At 44.2% G+C, this 23,999-nt stretch overlaps 1 protein-coding gene and 1 long non-coding RNA gene across 3 annotated transcripts in view; one reads left to right on the top strand and one right to left on the bottom strand.

Annotated features, from left to right (window-relative positions):
- Nucleotides 1-26: 26 nt before the first annotated feature.
- Nucleotides 27-17,533, top strand: LOC120517974. Of its 2 annotated transcripts, none has more exons than XR_005631156.1 (3): nucleotides 27-476; nucleotides 13,006-13,097; nucleotides 17,342-17,533. It is a non-coding gene; the product is annotated as an uncharacterized LOC120517974 (long non-coding RNA). The 2 variants fall into 2 exon arrangements; XR_005631155.1 differs by lacking the exon at nucleotides 27-476 and adding an exon at nucleotides 8,654-8,963.
- A 4,598-nt stretch (nucleotides 17,534-22,131) lies between these two features.
- LOC120517971 (myosin heavy chain, fast skeletal muscle-like) overlaps nucleotides 22,132-23,999 on the bottom strand; it is a 34,632-nt gene continuing 32,764 nt past the window's right edge. The window contains exons 37-38 of the mRNA XM_039740517.1: nucleotides 22,467-22,598; nucleotides 22,132-22,258 (exon numbers count right to left, since the gene is read on the bottom strand). Coding sequence (XP_039596451.1) covers nucleotides 22,238-22,258; nucleotides 22,467-22,598 — 153 coding nt within the window. The 3' untranslated portion in view covers nucleotides 22,132-22,237. The remainder of the gene's footprint in view (nucleotides 22,259-22,466; nucleotides 22,599-23,999) is intronic.

Here is a 23,999-nt window from a genome sequence, read left to right as displayed (position 1 = left end):
CGACAGATCGCACGACTTACCGCTAGTGGTCAGGCTATCGGCAATGGCTGCTCGCCTCGCCTTTTATTAAGAAAGTTCTGCAAGCCCAGCAAATCCACCGTCTATACTTGGGCACGGAATTTTATTCCTGGGCTCCATAAAGCTATCAATTATCCCGTTAGTAACCCTACGTCACCTTGGCTGCGTTTTAGCCGGTATCGTTTGCAGTTGCAGGAGGTTTTCAATTTGCGCGTCACTCGGGCTGCGATGTACTTTTTAATGTCCAGACCTGACAAAAACGGCAACGACAACGGTTAACTGGTCTCGGCGCTCAGCATCACTCCGGGGGGAAAGTCTCGTTTGGCCGAACTGGTCCTTAACGCCAGCTGGGAGGCTTGTCACAGTGAATTCAAGCGATGCTGAATAACCTTTTTAACAAAAAGATATAAAACACGGCGTTTTTTATAATAATGAATCGTGGAATCCAGTAAACCGCGGTGAGTTTATCCGCAAGGAAATCCTACTCTTTTTAGTTTAAATAAAACAGCGATAAATCAGTCTTTGTGTGTAAATATGAATTGTAAATGGAGCTGTGGACAATGAATGTGAGACGATCTGATTAACAACATTATACTGAAAGTATTACCATTAACGAATTTCGTCTCATTGTTTTGCTCAAAGGTGCTTATTCTGAGTGCATTATAACCGCGTATATAAAAGATTTAGCGCACTTTAAGTAGCTTTAACGTGTCCTTACTCTATTGATTTTTTATTGATTTTATCTATCAGTCCAGGCACAGGCAATAATCATTTTATGCACTGAAATTTCATTCGGATAAAGCAAGTTTAAAAATCGGATGAACGGACGGCTTAAGTTACTCGAATTCTCTTCTGGTTGACAACAATCTCAACAGGAAGGCGTATCGGTGAAATTAAAAGCCATTGTTGCCGGGCGTTCAAATTCTGTTACTCTTAACATCTTTAGTTAGATGTTTTGCTCATTTGTTGCGTTCTTTTTCATATTTGTTTAATGAGCATTTCAAAGGTTTACTCAGTAAGTGATGCGCTTAGGGATGGCGGGCTTTAAATACCGTACTGTTCCGTGTATATTAAGCACTAAAATCCGTTTACCGTTAAGCGCCAGTTTTGAGATAAAGGCTACCTGCTCTCCGTTCGGCATTTCATATTTTATTTCCTTCGAAATAAATTACTAATCACGAAATGAGTGAGCATACGGACTTTTTGAAACGGATCCTCTGGAATTCGTTTCACATGTTACTGCGCTGCGTGTTGGGAAGGCTCTCCATTCTAGCAGAGATACGTCCAGACTGCATTATCAGAAAGGTTATGATTAATAATTGGGAGAGTGACTGCTTCGATCTCATCCTTGTAAAGTCACAAAAACTGCATAGCACCTCATCAGTCCCTCTTACTTGGATTAATTACCAGAGAAAAGCAACACGAGGATCTGAAAACGCGAGGCATGGAGCCTGTGCCAGCAGCATCATGTGCAAGGCAGGAGCTCATCCTAAATGTGGTGCTGCTAGAATGGCCAAATAAGTAAAGAAACACAAAGAGAGAGAGGCACGCTAATACGTCTGGACACCAGGCAGAGTGAAACCAAATGTGAGCAGCAGTCGTTACTCCATCACGGTAAGCAAAATGTACAAAAACTAAACGAAACAAAGGCAAAGAACATATACACATCATATAAACATCTGTGGAAACTCCTGCCCTCTCCAGCTGCTTTGTATTACGTGACTTTGACTGTTGCTATTTAAGATGTGCCCGTCCTGCTCCTCACCACCTTCGTACCCTGCGCTGATCCTGCATCAGCCCGTCTTAGTAAAAAGATGAAAGATTTTGACTGATGAAATCGTGTCATCGAGAAGTCGTGACATCGGGCGCAGGAGCGATTCTCAGCCTTTTTGCTTTTGATGCCAAGTGACTTTGCTCCATCAAGAATGATTCGGGAATCTGAGCCCACCCCACTCATTCTGAATCCTTTCAGTTGGTCTGCCATTCATTTAATCGTTTTATGCCGCTCTGTTAGATGAACTTTACAACTTTAGTATCATTTTGAAAAGAGCAGCCTAGTAAAGCCTGACAAAATCAAAACAAGCCTTCAAGTTATCTTTGCTACATGGAACACGTGTCAGACATACAATACGGTGGGATTCTGAGTGGAGCCCCCTGGAACGCTTAAACAAAACTGGTTACTACTAAGGTACCATGAGGTTACTGGCGTAGCGCCTTCAATAGACTCCCAGCACAAGCGAGATACTTCACCTGCCCACGTTCATGTTCTGCAAACATGGTGATACCCGCATGCCCTCCACTCCTAAACAGTGCCATTCACTTTGGAAAATAGCGATATGAAATCAGAATCTGACATTTTAACCCTGAGAAAGTCTCAAGACTCACATGGTAGAAATATGGAGACCTCGGCAAATACGACATGAGACACACCTGCTCACTCACAGTGGCCGCCAGGTAATCTTTTAGATGGTGGATGAATTCACATACGTTATAGAGTATAATCTACACATACACTGGTGGTAATGCACAGACTCCCCCTAGACTGAGACCAGCGTGGACGCGAAAGAAAGAAAGATTTTGGTATAGATAGATAGATAGATAGATAGATAGATAGATAGATAGATAGATAGATAAAATTTGGTATAGTAAACAGGATTAGACAGACAGATAGATAGATAGATAGATAGATAGATAGATAGATAGATAGATAGATAGATAGATAGATAGATAGATAGATAGATAGATAGATAGATAGATAGATAAAATTTGGTATAGTAAACAGGATTAGACAGACAGACAGACAGACAGATAGATAGATAGATAGAAGACAGACAGATAGATAGATAGATAGATAGATAGATATATGAAAAAATTGAAGGCTCTGTGCAGCCGTTGTCACTTTCATTTGCACCAAAGCAGGTGAAGTTGATTCCCAATCAACCACTTCAGCTTCCTAACTGGACAGTTTGATATCCCAGACGCTTCACTGACTTGCTCTTAGGCTGGCATGATTTGGTGTTCCATTCATTTTTCTGACCAGTGTATGTCCATAGGCATTTTGAGGAACCTGAAATGAAATTCACGATGTCTCCCAGTGACTTCCTCTAACATGAATGTTGTCAATGAGACTTCCTGTTCAAGTCAAATCAGGTCAAGTTGAGTGGCTTTATTGTCACACCATTCATACACTATATTGCAGCATACAGCAATTTGAAATACTGTAACGTCCTCCAGGACCACAATGCAACATCTACATAAAAAACAGAACAAGTGCAAGATGAGTAACATGCTATGCTATACTATACTATAAATAGATACGTAAACAAATAAATAACAAAAACTAATAATAAAAGCAACAGTAGTAGCAAATGTAACAAATGTGAATTTCCCCTTGGCATTATGAATAAAGTATCTATCTATCTAATCCTGTCTACTATACCACATTTAATCTATCTATCTATTATATAGTGCCTTTCACTCCATTTATCTATCTATCTAAATCCATCCATCCATTTTCCAACCCGCTGAATCTGAACACAGGGTCACGGGGGTCTGCTGGAGCCAATCCCAGCCAACACAGGGCACAAGGCAGGAACCAATCCTGGGCAGGGTGCCAACCCACTGCAGGACACACACAAACACACCAAGCACACACTAGGGCCAATTCAGAATCGCCAGTCCACCTAACCAGCATGTCTTTGGACTGTGGGAGGAAACCCACGCAGACACGGGGAGAACATGCAAACTCCACTCAGAGAGGACCCCGGGAAGCGAACCTGGGTCTCCTAACTGCGAGGCAGCAGCGCTACCCACTGCACCACCATGCCGCCTATCTATCTAAATGTACTGCATAAATAAACTGAGGGCAGGGAGGCAGCAGAGACTGCAGGGTCCTCAGGGCCATCTTAACAGCATCATTGCCCCCGGGAAAAGAAGTGCTCTGGGGGCCCTGTTTTGATTGCAAAACAGAAAGACACACAGGCATCAGAAACATTGGGGGCCCCTGTGCCCCTGGCGCCCCCAGTCAATGCCCGTTGCACCCATGTGTTAAGGTGACCCTGGCAGTATGGACATCTAAGAAGTAGAAATTGTCGAACCTGGCAGAACTGGTTTGAATGCTATAGAAACATTTGCCAGATGAAACTGGGACAAAGATACCCTGGGAAGAGTGGGAGCGGACCTCCACCATGCTGTTGGCTTTATGGATGCCATGCTTTATGAAGATGTCTTTAATGGAAGGCAGCAAGGTCCCAATCATCTTTTCTGCAGTGTGCTCTATTCCTGTTAGGACCCAACAGTCAGAGACACTGCAGTTCCCAAACCAGCTGGAGATACAACTGGTCTTAATGTGGTAAGGATGGGCGTAGTGGAGATGCTGCTGTGCCTTCTTGGTGATGGAGGCTCTTGAACAATTCCACCACTGACCCCTCGATGCGCAGTACATGTGGACAGCATGGGCCTTCCTGAAATCAACAATCATCTCTTTGTTCTTCAGAGACAAATCGTTGCACTTACACCAGTCCACCAATCATGGTGTCTCCATTCTGTTAGCTGATTGATCCCCCGTCCAGATGAGGCCATTTCAAGATATTTCAATGCTCATTCTGAGACGTCTTGAAACAGTCAACAGGTCCCACTGAAACAACAGGAGGTTTTACAGGAAGTGATTTCAAGGTAACTCCATCTTAAAATACATGCAAGATCAACCTGAGATTTGTCAGAATGCACGGGTAGTTATTTAAAGATATTTGGAAATGTAAAGACACATATTTTGAGACATCAGGCATTGTGTTTCAGGTATCCTAAAAGGTGAACTGTGTTTTATGATATATAATCTGAATTTAATTTTGCGGTATCTCTAAACACGTGAATTCCTTGTTATGAAGGCCTAATTCTGCGGCTCAGACATCAGCAGCAATGGACTTGTCACGACAGAGGGTGTGCTGGGAAGTCAGCAGCTGATGGCGTTAGTGTGTGAATAGTGTTCATGAAATGCCAAGGCGCCAAGGGCTGAAGACTACCAGGCAGCCGTACGCTGCAACGCCTCATTATTACATGGTGTCCCGCACGTATCGTATCCATTGCTGCCAAATACATTAAATGCCCATCTCGGATGCACCCTGATCTTCGAATACTAAGCAGCGCTTCTCGTCTTGTAAGGGTACTTGTCACCAGAGTGGCCGCGCATTGCACTATGGGATAAACACTCACGCACACTTCCCGCGCCGCCATATTGTGCAAGGTGTAATTTGGGAGTCGGTTTCCCTGGCAACATTGTAAACGAATGAGGACTTTTACGTCCTCGTGCCGAATGTTCTCGTCCGCATTGCGAGTCTTAATTTTGGCAGGAATTGCACGTCATTTCGCTATCTAACTCAGAATTTCACCGCTCACGTGACAATAAACGTGAACCCGATTCAACTAACGGATATTTAACTCCTAAATGGCCCTTCTTAAATGTTTCTGCGTTTTAATGACTGCCCCCACCTTTTTATTTAATTCCACGGCTTGGATGGTTGTGTGGTGGGTACAGCAAGGCGCTATCAGCGCATGCTCCAAACCTCCTCCCACGGAATCAGAGAAGAGTCGATACGAATTTGCAATAAATTATTAGTAATAATAATAATGTAAGGTGTTCTACGCTGAAAAGAAAAGAATGTATGAGACACGACTTTTGTCACTTGTGGGTTACGAATGGCAAAGGTTTGGTTCACAGGCCATTCATAAAGTGACAGCTGGAGCTTACGTGACCTAATAAGCAGCACATGCTGACTTCCCAAGCAGCAACTTTCTCCATTTTATTACTTTCAGTAAGATGAGAGCTGCCTTTAACTGGCCATCATAAATTTCAGACATTATAGGGTCTGCCCTTTTTAGCAGCACTGACGCGGTCCGATTCTATAATGAAGCGTAGCCCGGAATGCTCGTTAACGGCGCTCGCGCTCTCCCCGATGATGGCAGCTCGACCCGCATGACATGGCCACCCCATGCCGCCCTAGGGCTCGGTCTACTCAAGGCTCAGGACTTGAGAGCTGTGCAACTGGAGCAACAGCTGAAATAAAATGACTGGAACGGAAGGCGAGAACGGATTTCTGTGGTTCCATTTATAAGTCTGTAGATTGAAATTCCCTCCATCCCAAAAGATCTCTGCATTTCTAAACTCAGATTTATAAAGGCGACCAGATTCTCCATGAAAGAATACGATACGGTGTATTTATTTATTTATTATTTACTTACAATGCATCTTTTACAGATAGAGTCACAAAGCGCTGCGCACCATAGAAAATAATTAACGCACACAGTTAAAAACGATAAAAAATAAAATTCAACTATGAAAATAAAACAGCAGAGTCAACACAGCTACCCATATGCTAGCCTAAAGGCGCCTCTTCGGTTGTTTTTTCTTTATTAACTGTATCAGCGGCCCCGAAAGCACAAGTCCGATCCCGGTGAGTCTTCAGCCGAGTACGTGGAATAAGAAGAAGGTTCAGGTTAGAGGACCTACAGTAAGTGGGCGTCTTGTGAAAAAATCTGAAATATATTGCGGTGTTTGACCGTGCAGAGCTCTATAGGCAAGTACTAAAATTGTAAATCGGATTCTAAATTCCACCGGAAACCAATAAAGCGAAGATAAAACCGGAGTAACGTAAGCCCACTTACGGGAGCGGGCTAACAATCCACCAGCGGCGTCCTGAACAGACTGAGCGCGCAGAAGCGACGTCTCCTTTAAACATGTAAATGAAGAATTACAATAAGGAAGACGTGAAAAAATTAAAGCATGCATTCGTTTTTCGGTTTGAGTCTCTGTTTTCTTAGCTTTCATATAATCCTCAGATGATAAAAACAAGAGCGAGTTCAGGACCTAACATGAGCATCAAGGTCTAAAGGCAGAACGCCAGATTTGGACGCGACATTTAACGTTGGGTAAAACAGCCGATGATCTGCTGATCTCTCCGTGCAGATTTAACGGGGCAATAATTAAAACCTCAGTTTTTGTAGAACTGGGGAACAGGGACTGGTGGGGTCGCAGTGTTACAATGCTGCACGTTTGCACTGTTCATATGACAGCTCTAAAGCCTAACACCAGACAAATGCGATCTTCAAAGCCGCTTATTTCATTAAGGGATCTTATAACTGCGGAGGACTTTACACCGGTGTTTCTCAGCTGGGTCCCAGTGCGTTGTGGGCTGTCACCGGTGTGTCACGAGTTGCTAGTGTTCATAATGGTATACTGGGACACGGTGTGGGGTGCCGTACTGACCCCCTGTTCCCTCTCTGACAATCAAGGGAGACCCCCGCCTCCATTCTAATAATGGCGCTCGATACACTAAGGGGACCCCACCTCCTCTTGGTGGGTAATGAAGACATTACCGTGGTAAATTAAAAAATAGGATCGCGGCACAAGAAAGGTTCGGAAAGACGGCTATAATCGACATGTTACACACTTAACATCCCTAAATAACAAGTTAAGTTGACGCTGCTTGGAAAGCAACTCTGCTTGGGACAGAAAATCCAAACACGAATATCTTAACCCATGCAGAGGCACAGCTTTTGAAATCAGCCTCTAATTATATGCGATACTGATTAATAAAACGTTTTCTCTTTTCACATTATTAACTTCTATTGAATAATTAATTGGCACATGTGCGTTTCAGGGGGATTATGCATTACTTTATATAGCGCCTTTCCATTGCAAACAAAGCGCTTTATAGCCTCGAGGTTTAGTAAATCGTTGTATACACGGTCGTTTCTACACTTTTCGTACCGTATACTTATTTTGGGACCCTCAGTCGATTAAGCACGGACTTGAAACGGTCGCTTATGCCAGCTAACTGCCTATAATTGACAGGCAGGGGCACAGTAAAAGACTCTGCAGCGATGCCCCTTAGTCATTGGGGTACGTATGGCTTCGATAAAAGAGCGATGTACTTTAATATTTTTTTTTTTTTTGCCTTCTTGATGGCACAGCACAGTATTTCGTCCGCCGAGACCGGGTTGGGCAGCCACGGTCAGTTTAATTGAACGACCCCATGCAACGCACCGTCCGCATCCCTCCTAGTTGCTCCCTGCTGTCAGGTGCATTGAGCTCCTCAGAGTGAAAAAACGATTCGGAGTTGAGAAGGTGGGCACTGATCCACTTTTTTATTTATAATCCTTTCCAAAAATGTATATATTTTCTTTCTGTTTAATTTTGCTTCCTGCGTCAGTCCGACATTTTAACACTTTAGGTCCAGCCGTCCTTTTGCTATACTTCGGCTTTGCTGGCTCGTATTTCAATTGCAGACGACTCTTATTTGGAAGAAATGAGCGCGCCGATCTGCTCGTTTCAGCAAAGCTGTGTGTATCGCTTTGGCATTAAAGGCAACCACGTGGAATATTTGATCCCACCGCTCCAATTCTGGATTTGTGACAATTTCTTGTTAAATATATTTATTGCTGCTCAGCATCCTCTCTTGCGCCCTCCAGTGCATGACATGATAAATTCGAAAACGATGATATTGTCTGAAATAAACGGCTCCGAAAGCTACAGCTAAATATATCTTGTGGAAGTGCTTACCTATCAGAATGTTACACTGAACGCGTATTTTATATAAAGCTTTAACGATTAACGGGTCAGTCCCTCTAACGCGGTGATCGGGGTAAGCAAACTCTTGAGTGCCAGTGCGTTTTAAACTCGATATTTAAAGTTAAAAGAAAGGCTTGGGCGAAAAATATCTTTACTTGACATAAAGTACAAATCCGATTTAAAGCGGAGCACTTCCATAATTTAAAATGGTTTGGGGTTGTGGGAGCGCCACGGAGTTAAACGCGTCACTGGATGTAGTTGGGCGCCTCCGGTCAGCGCCTTGTTGTCGTCTCATTCTGCCTTGACTCGTCCTGAAAGATAAGATGAGCAGGACCGGAGCAAAACGGAAACGGACACACCGACAAACGGCGATAAGCGGGTGATGCACGTATCATTTCAATGTTGCTTGTTTCTCCTTTACCGTTCTTCTTTTGTATGTCTGCCTGTCTGCACCTCTTGTTAAGTCAAGTGGCTTTATTGTCATACTATCCATAGACCTTATGGCAGCGGCGCGAAATAACAGGACCGGCGTGCTGCGCTGACATAAATGCAGGGCAAGTGCAAGTCAGTCATTCGGTAACGCGCTTAGATCTGGACAGAGTCACGGGGGGTGGTGGAGCCTGTCCGACCTAGCATAGGGCGCGTGGCAGGAACAAACCCGAGAGAGGGCGCCAGTCCATCTATGGGCGAACACACACAGAAACCCCAAACACACACGGGTCAATTTAGTATCGACAATCCACCTAAACTGAATGTCTTTATCGGAGGAATCCCTCGCAGACACGAGGAGAACATGCAAAGTGGACCCGGGACGTTAACCCTGATCGCCTTACTCCGAGGCAGCAGCGCCAAACACTGCGCCACCATACCATATATATAAATATGTGCATTTATATGCATGTATGTATGTACATGTATATATACACTGCACTATCTGATCATTGGGGTTTGTGTGGTTCCTCTGTGATCCTCTGTGTTTGTTTTTTCTGTCCCCCCTGGCCATTGAACCTTACTCTTATTCGATGTTAATGTTGATTTATTTTGTTTTCTTATTGCGTCTTTTATTTTTCTATTCTTTATTATGTAAAGCACTTTGAGCTACTGTTTGTATGTAAATGTGCTATGCAAATAAATGTTGTTGTTGTTGTTGTTATCAGAGTGCTGACTGGTAAGGGTTGTCTGAAAAGCCACTCTGCTCCTTTGCACTCAAGCGAATAAGCGCTGAATCAACGAGGTTACAGTTTACTGTAATAAGAACAAGCACCCGTTTTCTGTCTCGATATTCTAATACGGGGAGTCGAAACATCTGGGGAAAGGCAGGAGCCCACCCTGGACGGAACGACACCCTGCATGGAATCAGGCAGTGATGGGGAGGCAGGGAGATAAGGTGTGTGTGTGTGTGTGTGAGTGAGAGAGAGAGATAAAGAGAAAGTGTGCGACAGAGAGAGAATGTGTGTGTGTGTGTGTGTGTTGGAGTGAAAAAGAGAGACATGGGAGGCAAGCCCATACATACATAAAGAGGACGAGTGATTCGACAATAATAGGCACAATGAAGGACTCGAATTCTGGACGTAGTGCTAAACGCTGCGCCGCCCTGCTGCCCTAAAAAAGGAAAGACCGTCGACGAGAAAACGGAACAGGTTAAAAGTATTGCAATCTTTGTCCTTATACTGCAATTAGGAGGGCACCAGTGCACTCATTCGAATACAATCTGGTTAACTTTATCCGTGGACGGAGCGGTCAGCGGGAACACCGTGGGATTTCCCGGTCGAGCTGGCGTGCACACCCTTGAAAACCCGCACGCATTTAAGTAAATCCATTAAAAGAATTGACCCTCCCCAAATGGAATAACACCGCTTCACGTGCGGGTATCCGGGAAAATGAGTCGTCTCCCTTCTCAAATGGTACAACCGACCTCCCAAACCCACCCTGCCACCCAACCCGTACGTGACACTGAAACATTCCATCTCACCGTCTATTTTCTTAACCCGCTCACGGCCGTAAACCAGTTTACAATGGACGCCCGAAGTCGAAGATGACAAAAACAAATAAGTGCTGAGACAGTAAGGATCAGATGAAAAAAAACGGCGCTAGAGGAGGATGAGGTGATGATGTACAAAAACATCGTCTTCATTTAGAACCGACGAGAAAAGCTGTCACACGTGAACTTTACAGCTGGTATCACCAGGTGGCCTGCAAATAGCAAATGAAATGGGATTGGCGTTAAAGTCTGTTATATTGCCTAAAACGCACTGAATTTCTAGTATTATTAACACGCCGTGCGCTGCTTCACCCGAAAATACGGTAAACGTCAGCCCACGAAATAACGAAGCGGCCGACAGGTGAAGCTGCACCTGAGCGCCACTACTCGGCTTCCGCAGGTAGATTTAGGCTTTAGAATTGAGGCTGTGTGAAGCCAATTTTTTAAAAAAAAAAAAAAGGGAAAAAATGTTTACGGAATTTACGATGCAAATATTAAGCAACCGAAATGCTACCTGCCGTGAATGCCCGGGGAGATGAAAACGCTGGCCGTGTGTGTCAGTTGGGCACCAACGAGCAGCCAGATCGTGCCCGTCCAGCTGCAGGAATGTGGAGCGTTGTTGTGGTGCTGTGGTGTTACGAGAGGACGGAGGTTTGCGGCTGTAATGTTCTTTAGGTTGAAGTAGCGACACACTCAGAATAACGTTCCGAATGCTGTTTATTTTGAACCCTGTTTAACCAATTCTCCATACAGCCTGCTTTTTTAACCACACCCTTCCCACATGATGTCATAAGTCCCAAAAGACGCAGACCATAGCAATCAATACCTGAACATAAAGTAATCGACAAAAGCATCATTGAACAATCATATACAACAGCAGGCATTTAAAAAATATTATTAGGGGGCTTCACTCGCCAACCCCCGTTTTTGTTTTTCCGGATACACACTTTTAAGATTTTTTTTTATTTGAATTGTTGCTATTTCATTAGTTTCACTTTTATTTCAGAACTTCGGTAAAAACAATATTTGGAATCTTTGGAGTCCCAACGTGCTGAATCTTTTAAATGAGCTCCGTGAGAGACGTGTGTTTAATGACTTTGTACCCTAATTCAGGACAGGTTTCTCTGTTTGGAATTTCAGCACAGCCAAAACGATCTTCATCATCAGCAGTTCATAATTTTTTTTGCAAAGTAACCAAACCTCCGTTTTTGAAATTCTCTTGACTTAAACTTCAAAGCCTTACAATATTTACATCCTTCTGACATATCACCTGTGTCCATATATTCGATCTCTATTCGCCTTTTCGGTATTTCTCCGAGTAATCATTTCTCTTTCTTTGCGCTAATGCGATCTTTACTTTCTTTGTTTTGACCCTGTCGTTTTTTTCTGCTTTCATATTCTGTGTCTCGCTCTGCTTGTGTTTCTGCAAGTCTTTTGAATTCCACTGTTTTCATTTTCTCTAACCTGCTCTGCATGTGTTTGGCCCCCTTGTTTTTTTACCTTTTTATGACGTTTTACTTTGTTTTCTACTCTTTTGTGTTTTATTTCTGACCTCGCTTTATCCTGCTTTTCTTTCAATGACGACTGGTCCATGGTGATTATTTTCTCTTTTTCGAGTAATAATTTCCATTTGTTTGCGCTCCTGCGATCTTTACTTTCTTTTTTTTTATACTTACTATTTTTCCTACTTTCATATTCTTTAACTTTCTCAACATGTGTATCACACCAACATTTTTTTTGAGCCTTTCTAGTTCTACTGCTTTCATAATCTCTAACCTGCTCTGTACGTGTATAGCGCCAATGTCCTGATTGGACCTGCTTTTATTTCAATGCCACTTGTTCCGGCCTTATAATTACTTTCCGTATTTTCTGAATTTGCACCTAAATTATTCTTTTTTTGTCTCTCCAACGCTTTTGAGTCTCTTTTCTCTTCCCTTAGTCATCTACGTTTCATTTATAACGTATTGTCCTTATACACTTTATATGCGCTGAGAGCCCTGGATCTGCGTGTGCTCAACGCCTTTACACGTGAGTGTGTGTTGCTGCCCGGGCTCTTATTTATTTGTAAGTAGGGCGTGTCTTGCAAGAATCCCATGTCCTACGTCATCGCGAGACGCTCCGTGGCCAGTCTCTTTAGTCTCGCGGGTGTTTTAAGTGTCTTCACGTGATCTTAACATGAAGATCACGTCTCGTCGCCCTACTGTTTCTCTCCAGGATTTTTTTTTTATAATAGAGAGACATTAAATGATATGGCCAGTGTGAAATGCATGCATGATATAAAGCCATTATCAATGCGATAATATTTGATACTTTAGCTGCAGGCATCATGTATTATGTTTTGCAAAATTATAAATAGCCACGATACATAGTTATTTAATTTATTTGTTATTAATGATGAGGAAAGCGAGGAATTCATTTCAACAATTCATTTCAACTGTAGGATCCAAGCCAGAGACAAGAGAAGATTATACATGTGGGCACAAGACAGAGCAGAGCCAGACATTCGGTGGCTGTCTAGGATGCCATCATCCGGTGAGGCTCAGTTTATGAAACCTAGGGGGCGCCGTTCTTGGATTCACCATTTTATGGACACCAAGGGGTGCCATTTAGTTCACTCAATAAGCGCGTGATCTGGAACTTTACACCAACACTTGACTCTTTGCTGGCCAACTGACCAGGAGCAGAATCCATCCATCCATCTTCCAAGGACGTTTATGATTGTGAGAAGTGGAGGGGTATTCTAGAAGGAAAGGGAAGGCAGCAACACCATGATGGGTGCCAATCTGTCACAGAGCACAATCTGAGCTTTGGTCTTCAAGGGGGAGCTGCAATTCATGGAGGAAACCCACAGGACCACACGAATCTATAAGCTCCTCTCAGAAGGTGTTGGGGTCCGGTGCATTTGTAGGTGGAACTCAACACTGCATTCCAGCACTTAGGGCTCGCCTTCAGGGCTCTGGCAAGGTAAGCAGTGCCACTCCATTCAAAGAGGGGTTTGCCAAGCGGCATTCAAAGGACTCCAAGAGCCCGAGGACAAAGATTCCGTGGTTTGATGAGACAAATGGGCAGAACTTGAAGGACTGTGTCTGGAAAGACCAGGCACTGCTCCTCACCTGCCTAATACCACCTAATGTCCCAAAGCATACGGTGGCATTGGGACAAGTGTCTGTGTGGCCCACCCAAACCCTACAGATCAAGAGTGGGGAGACCTGAAGGTGACAGTTGACCGATGCTTCCTGTCATATCTAATGGAGCTTGAGAGGATCTGCCTGAAAGTGTGGGATGAACTGCCCAAATCCAGGAGTGCCAAGCTTGTAGAGACTAAGCCAAGAAGACTCAAAGCTGCAATTGCTGCTTCGACAAAGTACTTACTGAATTAAGAGTTTTAGAATACACTTCCAGACCTTTCTGAAAACATATACTGTATATTCACTTTGTCATTATGGGTTATCGATGGGCAATAATGGCAAATTTCTCCATTTAAAATTCAGCGCACAACACAAGAAAGGGTGCAGACAATGACGAAGCTTGAATACATAATGAGCCCGATGTTAACACTAAAAAAACAAGCAGTTGGAAAGCATTAAGGTCACGAGGCAGAAGAAGCCATGATATGTAAAGGGATGAGGTGAACCTTCTCCACAGTTTCAAGGACCCGGGTTCAAATTCACCCCGTATCAGTGTCCAGATTTCATGCAGTACCCACACGGGCCCATCCTTCCATCTCTTATACCTCATTGTATAACTCAGTTTTAACACTGCTCACCATGAGAGGCAGATATTAGGACATGAAGTGAAAATCCATTTTTGTGATTGCCATCATTTTATGTTCTGAAGACTCCTTGTATGTTCATCCATTTTCTATGCTGCTTATTAAAGTCAGACCCTATCCCAGAAGGCAGAAGCCATCCGTGTACGGGACCCCGGTGTCCTATTGCTTATATACACACACACACACCACCCATTATTAATTTGGGGTAAGTTTTGAGCTGGCAGTCAACAGAAGCCGCATGTCTTTGGGATGTGGCAAGATAAAATGGCGGAATGAGAAGATGCCAACTCAACACATTCACTGTCTTCTCTAAGCACTGCACCACCTCGCTGCATTTCGTGGCTAAATGTTAATTTGCGCCTTCTTATTCCTCAGACAAAGCCTCAACCTGTGCTCTGTTAACACAGTCCTTGGTCCACACGGACATCTTTAGCCAAGTCAGGGTCCCCACCTGACATTCCAAGCCCTGCAATGGTGACTTTCCGTTGTGTTGGAGGTTTTGACTTCCTTTTAATTCAAACATTGCTTTCTGTTCTAGTAAGAGGATGTTCTTAATTTCTTTCCCCTCAAAACAAAGAGAATACTTTCATAAGATGGTGACCACTCTCCTCCGTCAAGTGCAGGTTCATATTGCAGCTCCTGTTCTCTCTTTTTGTGCCCCTCAATGTCTACTTTAGCTGCTCTTATGAGAACACCTGTTATACTCACAATTGCTAGCTGGAATGAATGGACGGCCCTGATCTCCGATCGCCTCTCAGTGTCAGTGCCAAAGCCATTATGTCCTTGAAAGTCTGACATGTTATCCGGCTACAGCTGTGCCTGCTCTTGTCTGAGTTTTCCATTACTTTGATATTCCAGTCTCTTCCTTGAGTTTGTCTGAATGGCCATCTAAACTTGTCACAAGCGCCAGGTGGTCCTGTGTGAGGAGCACATGATTGATTATGTCAAATTTGAATGTTTTTATACTTTGAAAGTGCTTAATTCTTATAAATGGGAGAACAATTAAAATATCATTGTCTTCCGCCATCAGCTCATCGTGAGACAATAAACACACTTGCTGAGAAAAACTAAAAAAGCTGCAGCTTCATACTGCTGACCACACTGAGTCTCTGGATATGAAGAACGTGAAGACAAAAAGCCAGTCCCAGATCTCGGTTCCCCTGTCCTCTAAAGGCTTCCTTCAATTGTCACCTGGCAACAGTGTGGTGTCATCCAGGGATGACTCGGGTGTGACCTCCCTTAGGGACTTTAATAGAAGGGATGTCTTCAGGGGATGTTAGGAAGAACGAAAAGGGCTGGATTTAGAAATACTGGACATGACAGCAGGTCCATACTGACCCAAATGAACGATGCAGTGTTTCTATTCAAACAATTCCAGCCATCGCAGAGAAGTAGACAGATGTGTAAGGCACTATATAATAGATAGATAGATTTTAGCGTAGTTGGCAAGATTAGATAGATAGATAGATAGATAGGTTTTAGCGTAGTTGGCAAGATTAGATAGATAGATTTTAGCGTAGTTGGCAAGATTAGATAGATAGATTTTAGCGTAGTGGGCAAGATTAGATAGATAGATAGGTTTTAGCGTAGTCGGCAAGATTAGAGAACCGAGATCTGGGACTGGCTTTTTGTCTTCACGTTCTTCATATCCAGAGATAGATAAATTTTAGCGTAATTGGCAAGATTAGACAGATAGATAGATTTTAGCGTAGTTGGCAAGATTAGATAGATAGATAAATTTTAGCGTAATTGGAAAGATTAGACAGATAGATAAATTTTAGCGTAATTGGAAAGATTAGACAGATAGATAGATTTTAGCGTAGTTGGCAAGATTAGATAGATAGATAAATTTTAGCGTAATTGGAAAGATTAGACAGATAGATAGATTTTAGCGTAGTTGGCAAGATTACATAGATAGATAGTGTCACACATGCGCATAGGAGGCAGTTGATGGGCATAAACAAGGGTAATTGTATGCCAGACTGCAGCTTCATACTGCTGACCACACTGAGTCTCTGGATATGAAGAACGTGAAGACAAAAAGCCAGTCCCAGATCTCGGTTCCCCTGTCCTCTAAAGGCTTCCTTCAATTGTCACCTGGCAACAGTGTGGTGTCATCCAGGGATGACTCGGGTGTGACCTCCCTTAGGGACTTTAATAGAAGGGATGTCTTCAGGGGATGTTAGGAAGAACGAAAAGGGCTGGATTTAGAAATACTGGACATGACAGCAGGTCCATACTGACCCAAATGAACGATGCAGTGTTTCTATTCAAACAATTCCAGCCATCGCAGAGAAGTAGACAGATGTGTAAGGCACTATATAATAGATAGATAGATTTTAGCGTAGTTGGCAAGATTAGATAGATAGATAGATAGATAGGTTTTAGCGTAGTTGGCAAGATTAGATAGATAGATTTTAGCGTAGTGGGCAAGATTAGATAGATAGATAGGTTTTAGCGTAGTCGGCAAGATTAGAGAACCGAGATCTGGGACTGGCTTTTTGTCTTCACGTTCTTCATATCCAGAGATAGATAAATTTTAGCGTAATTGGCAAGATTAGACAGATAGATAGATTTTAGCGTAGTTGGCAAGATTAGATATATAGATTTTAGCGTAATTGGCAAGATTAGATAGATTTTAGCATAGTTGGCAAGATTAGATGGATAGATAGATAGATAGGTTTTAGCGTAGTTGGCAAGATTAGATAGATAGATTTTAGCGTAGTTGGCAAGATTAGATAGATAGATTTTAGCGTAGTTGGCAAGATTAGATAGATAGATAAATTTTAGCGTAATTGGAAAGATTAGACAGATAGATAAATTTTAGCGTAATTGGAAAGATTAGACAGATAGATAGATTTTAGCGTAGTTGGCAAGATTAGATAGATAGATAGTGTCACACATGCGCATAGGAGGCAGTTGATGGGCATAAACAAGGGTAATTGTATGCCAGACCAGGGGGTGGTGCTGCCTACTAATGCCTTCTCTCTTTCCTCCTCTGCAGACTCTTAGAAGGAAATCCCACCTGGCCACACTCCCAGTTCCAGCCCTGACAGCACTTCCACTTCCAGTCCTCCTAACACCCTATAAAGCCGACCTGTTGTTCCCTGTATTTCAGTTCGGTTGTGGACCCCGTCTGTTAAGACTAATCTGTCTGTTAATCTCGCTGCTTTGTTCAAGTATATGAGGTGGCTACCCCAACCCTTCAACTTGTTTTTTGTGATTCTTTTCACAATAGATAGATAGATGCACAGGGAGAACATGCCAACTCCACACAGGGAGGACCAGGGGCACAAACCGTGGTCTCCTTACTGCAAGGCAGCAGAGCTACCACTGTGCCACCCCATAACATTATAAGTGCCATTTAATCCAAATCCGGGTTGCCAGGTGTTGGGGCCTATGCCAGCAGCATCAGTCACAAGGCAGGAGATGTCTCTGAAAAAGGTACCATGTCCGTCACAGAGTCCAGCAGTTCACCTAAAATTCATTTGTTTGAGGATGTGTGAGAAAAAGCAGAATGACTTCTTTTAGGGGGGGTTGCTCATTCAAGTAAAGGGTCTTTCTCTGTAAAGATTTGAATCCCAGATGCTGGATCTGAAAGGCAGGACTACCCACTGTATCACCATGCCCTCCATTTAAGAAAACCATCCATCCATCCATTTTCCAACCCGTCATATCCCGATTACAGGGTCATGGGGGTCTGCTGGAGCCAATCCCAGCCAGCACAGGGTGCAAGGCAGGAACAAATCTAGCCCACTGCAGGACACACACCCAGCACACACTAGGGACAATTTAGGATGGCCAATGCACCTAACCTGCATGTCTTTGGACTGTGGGAGGAAACCCACGCAGACACAGGGAGAACATGCAAACTCCATGCAGGGAGGACCCGGGAGGCGAACCCGGGTCTCCTAACTGTGAGGCAGCAGTGCTAACCACTGCACCACCGTGCCGCCCTAAGAAAACAAATTTTTTAAATATTACGGCTGCTGTTATTTCCAAATCCATTCAGTGGAAGGCCTCCCCAAAGCAATCTGAGGTTAGAGCTGTCAGTGAAGAGCTGCTGCTGGTGGTCATTAAGATTATATTTCTATTCTTTTTCTTTTTTTTCTGCTGCTAATTCCTGGTTTAAATCATGTGAAGCGGGCAGCGGCCGCCATTGAGCAGTGCAGCCCACGGAAATCGGACGAGCCTCACCTCGAGCTCCCTGTTTAGCTGGGCCCTCCTGCACTCCAGATGTCCATGTCGACATTAGACAATCAACTCCAAGGCTAAATGAGCTTTATGAATAACAGGCACTTTGGTATCCAACATCTTCACCTCCATATTTGGGAGAGACGTTACCTTGAGGGTTTAATAAAGACAGAGTTTTGCCCTTGACATTTATTCTCTGTTGAAGTTAATGGAACTCTAGCTGGCATCCCTGAGATATTTCAAGGATTTCAGAATTAAATTTATGGATGTCAGTTGAGAAGTCCAAGGAACTCGCCATGACTCAAGACATCTGCTCGCCTTAGATCACAGAGGCAGGATGTCTAAATCGGCACCACAACTGACTGGCCAAGTTTCCTGAGGGGTGCCAGGGATGGGATTGATTGTAAACCTCATGGCTGGCAAATGGCATCGTGTGCTAAATCTGTGCCTCTCTGGCTCACCTTTCAGTTGTCTGCACATATCATAAGATGGTGGAAAAGGAGTCCTTGCAGTCAAGGCTGTCTTGTTGCCTTCAGAGCCAGTAAGAAAATCAGACAATAAAAGCAAGGACAGTAAACTGTGTTGCCACACAAACACGCAAACAATTGGTATTGGTACTGATGGGCACCGATTAGTAGTATTTGAGCCAAAACAAATTATTTTGGTCATTTTAATGCCTCAAACTTATCTGTTTGGGTCAACAGGGGGTGCTCATGATCAAACCATGAACCTAAATTAAACAATTAGACCAGAGACATTTAATGTATGCAATGTGCGGACCTCAATTCCGCCCGTATCATTCATTATTTCAGGGTTCGAGACTTTCTGCTGCACCATTTTGTGTTTTGTTTTCAGTCGCGGGCACTGACTGTGCTGTCAAAATGAAACTGCAGCTAACCAGTGTGCTAGGCTGGCATCCCGGCTAGGATGAATGGTCCCTTACCTGGCTGGGAGGCCTATTTTTAACCCTTAAACCACCACATACTGGGGGGGGGGTTAATGCAGCCCTGGATACCAAATACTTTTTTGCTGCACTTTGTAAGGAAATGTCACAATTCACCAAGAAAAAGTAGAATCTTAATGGAACACAGAGCATCACAATTACTGCAACATTTTACACAATGCCAATGAACTGCAAAAACTATTTAAAAATTACTGGAACAATCTATTATTATACAGAGAAGGTGCAACTGACGCCATTGATGAAATTCAGCAAATCACAGAGCCAACTGCACTTGAACTGGCTGCACACGGGGGCCAACGTTGATGTTCTCAGGCTAGTCTAGTGCAGCCGCTGAATCTTAGGGACAGTGATGTTGGCTCGCTAGGGGGCGCCAGTGGGCATGAGCAGCCCGCTCAACGAATGGACAGGCACGGACTGATCAGCTCCAGCATGCTGGCAAATTGCACTCGGAACTGACTGTAGCCGGTTGTGGTGGTTTAAGGGTTAATGGAAGGAGGTGGATCTATGGGTATCAAAACCAGGTTGGTCAGTGGTACCTTTCCAGGTGAGGAGGCCATTATAATTTATGGATTTGATACACAGGACTGGCGACATCCCTCTGACGTGTATCTCATTTGTGGCCACCCACGGGGCTGCATGAAGGTTGTAGTTTTAGTGGGCAGCCCTCTTGGGGTCCTTGGGTGCCACCAGGGCGAGCTGCTGGAAACGGAGTCTCCTATCATGGGGAGGTTCCACCTGACCTGGAAGTGCTTCCTGGATGGAATGTGATAGTACCGGAAGTATTCCTGGGTCAGGTATAAAGAAAGCTGCTGCACTTCACCTGGAGGGTTCGAGTCGGGAGACAAAGCTCACCTGGGTGGGGTGGAGTGGAGTGGAGTGTCATGTTGCTGGATCTCTGAAGCGTTTTAAGGTATTTGTGGCAATAAATCTCTTTATCGGCATCTGGAACTGTGCTTGTGCTGTTGTGTCTGGGGCTATGGGGATGCTGCAACGCCCCCTAGTGGTCTATAACAGAACAACCCAAGAGAGTTTTACATCTGAAAAGACCCGTAGACTGATCAGTTAGCAGAAAACGCACGCTGGGCCAAAACTGTCAAAAATCACCGATATTAAAATGGGAAAAACAAATCAGAAGCCGAAAGTCTGTCAGGATGATTTGGAGTTTGTCTTTTATTTTTATTCATTTTTGTTTTTTTAATAAGACCTGAAATAGTGGGGGCGAAGGTAGAAGATACAATGCTTGGGGGGCCTGTCATTAAGTGAGTAAGGGGGGTCCATGGCAGTGTGTTAGCTTTTAAATTAAAACAGTGTTGTGGTCATGTGACCCTGAGCTGTTTAATGGGGAGATTTTAATCGCGCTTATTGACCCCCTGCGTAATTAAAATGTCACACCCAAAGGAATATAAAGGGGACGCTGAGGTGAATGAGAAAAGAATAGAAAGAATCGAGAAAGTGAGGATGGAGAAGAGTCGGGAGCGGATGAAAAGCGGAGACAGTGAAGCAGTCAGCGGAAACGCCATAGTGGAGCGGCGTGGAAGAGGTGGACCGTGGAGAGCAGGAGTGCCCAGGGCTCCTAGGGATACAGTAGACGCCAAGATAGTTAGGAAGACGGGTGTTGAGGAGGGGCTCCAAGGGGTCTGGTGGACAACAAAGCAATAGGGAAGATGGAGTCAGTCACAGGGGACGCTGAGTGATGGTGGCCGGGACGGGAGTCGAGGAGGGGCTCCTAGGGATTCAGGTGGGAAGAAAGAATCAGGATCAGAGTGTCACAGGAGGACGCTAAGGGATGGTGGCCAGGACAGGGGTTGGAGGTCCGCTTGTGCCAGGGTCTCGGCCCCTCTATGCATACCCGATAGACGGGTTAACGGAGCGACGTGAGAGTGAGAGAGATAGAAAGAGAGAGCCCACCGGACTGAGGATTTTTAAAGATGGTTTCCGGCTTGTTTTTAATCCTTGGGTTGAACAGAAGATTTATGGTTCTTTATTTGACGTCGAACTTCCTTTGCTTGTTTTTATTGGAATTATTTACTTATTTGTGAAGGAGGACCGCACTTGTTTTGGAGACGCTTTGTTAAATAAACAGCAATGAGTCATTCTTCCACCTGTACCCTCGCTGCAGTCTGTGCCCTCATTTGCCCAATATATGACCCTCAAAGTCCCGGGTTCAAGAGGAATATGCCAGCTGGGGGCATTACAGGGCCCATAAACAGCCTCACCCATTATAGAGCGACCACAATTGATTCCCCTGAAATGGCGGACTAAAGTAAAGCCCTCCATTTTCAAAGGGGGGGACCACCCCTCACCGCCGGTCAGGGCAGAACTAGTATATCAATCTGTGTTTAACGGGGGTCCAGTCATGGAGGTGGCCATAAGTATAACGTGGGCTGAGGTACATCACCACGGGACCATATAACAAATCTCACATACCCAGGAGCTCGCTGCACCCCTGCTGACTCATACTGGGACCAGTTAACTTAAGGTGCTTGTCATTAGGATCATGGAGGAAAACGCGACAGGAACACAAGGAGGACATGCAAAGTGATTTGAACCCAAACTCCAGCAAAGACAAGTCCCATTTGAACCCGATCAGACATTGTTCTTGTTTCTGCCCCAAAGAACACATAAGGCCAAGGTGCTAAAATGCACAGAACTTTATTTGATTTAAGTACAATGGTGGTCTGGCTTGAGGGTATGTTTCATATTATATGAAAGTCCCCTCCGACCAAGCAGCTCAGTTTTCTTCTATTCTTCTGCTTCTTTTCCCTGCAGGAAAAAAAAAAATGAAATCCATTTACTTCTCAGTCCTCAAGTTTGCTTTGCTCTCCTCCTCATGCACCCTCAGGACAGACAGAGCGGTCCAAAAGGCCACAAGCCTCAAGGTGCTCCTCGGATGGAGGGGTCCGGCCCACAGTGCCATTCACGCTTCACACAAACGAGCCTTCGCCTTCGGCCACTTTGTCAGAGTACTCACCTTCCCGATGTCGCGACTCTTGGCCCGCAGCTTGTTCACTTGGGACTCTGCGATGTCGGCCCGCTCTTCTGCTTCCTCGAGCTCATGCTGGACCTTTCTAAACTTGGACAGGTGAGTGTTTGCCTGCTCCTCCTGTGAACAAAGTCAATTGTGTCTGCTAAATTCTTTGAATGGTTGTTTGATGATGCGCTTGTACCCCTGCGGAAAGTTCTTTTTAAGGAGTTCAAATGTGATGTGTGGCCTCAAGTACGGTACTTCAGCCCTATTGATTAGGCCAGATGGTGTTCAGATTATGAGCGACCATCTCATGGTCATCAAGGTCTCCTGAATCATTAGAACAATTAAGTCCTAATTAAGTCAGATCTTCCCAGACCACTACATTGTCTCCCTGCAGCAGGTCAAGTCCTACGGAGCAGTCGGCGGATCGGCACCTGCACACATGGAGACCCTTGTGAGGTCCTCAGCTCCTTCTCGGCCCATCACAAGTCTGCTGTCTAACGGTGTCTGGCGATGCCACCCCTGTATGGCATCAGGTCTTGGTTCAGGTGTATCTCAGAGGCTGGTGAAACGAGCTGCCCACCTCCATTCCAAACTCGGAGCCCCCCTCAACATCTTAAAGACGCGTTTGTGAATTTCTGTCTAACCGAGATTAGCTGTTAGGTGTTTATAGCCTTGGCCAGTGTTTCTCATCCTCTAAGTATTTGCGACCCGAGTTTTCAGAACAGTTTTAATCGCGGCCGCCTAACGTTTTTTTGAAAGGAGCCCACTAATACTAATTTGTTCTTTTTTGATCAATGATTTATCATAGATGCATATTTTATTATTATTTGCTACTTAACTTTTATCGACATTTATCTAACTCTGTATTTATTTTTCTAGTATCAGAAAGTAGTTTAAGTTAATTTGTTTTGGTTTCAATAGATTTTTCATAGTTTTAATTTTCTTTTATTTCACATCATCGCGGCCCCCCTTTTTGTTACTTAGGGGGCGCGCCCCACAGTTTGAGAACCACTGGCCCTGGGGATCTTAACTTGCCATTTAGTTCAGAGCACTTCACTGATCAATCCTGTCCCCTTGTCCCGTCCCACTGGTTCCCAAACTGTCCCCCCAGAGTGATGTTTACTCCTTTTGTAAGTCGCTTTGGATAAAAGCATCTGCTAAGCAAGTAAATGGAAATGTAAGTCCAGGACTGGAGTGTGGTGATGTCACAAGAGCAACAGAATGTCTGCCTGGGAAATCAGCCATTTCCAGTACCATCTGCAAACATAATCATCTTATTAGTATTAATGATATTCTTATTCATGTGCAGTATATTCAAAAGAGCAGCAGCGCCCGCACTGATCCATGATTTCTTCTAGCTAGATGGACAGATGGACAGATCTGAAAGGTGCTCTACTGTAGAAACATGGATAGACTTGAAATATGGTGTTCAATATAATGTAGCTGGGCCGGATTGGACGATAATTCATCACCCGGGCAGAAGGCCAGTGCAGTGATGCAAGGAAATACATTTGATTTAATGGACAAATGGAG

Source organism: Polypterus senegalus, chromosome 17, assembly GCF_016835505.1.
Source record: "Polypterus senegalus isolate Bchr_013 chromosome 17, ASM1683550v1, whole genome shotgun sequence".
Lineage (NCBI taxonomy): Eukaryota > Metazoa > Chordata > Cladistia > Polypteriformes > Polypteridae > Polypterus > Polypterus senegalus.
The sequence above is the reverse complement of the archived record's forward strand: the minus strand, read 5'-3'. Positions and strand labels throughout refer to the sequence as shown.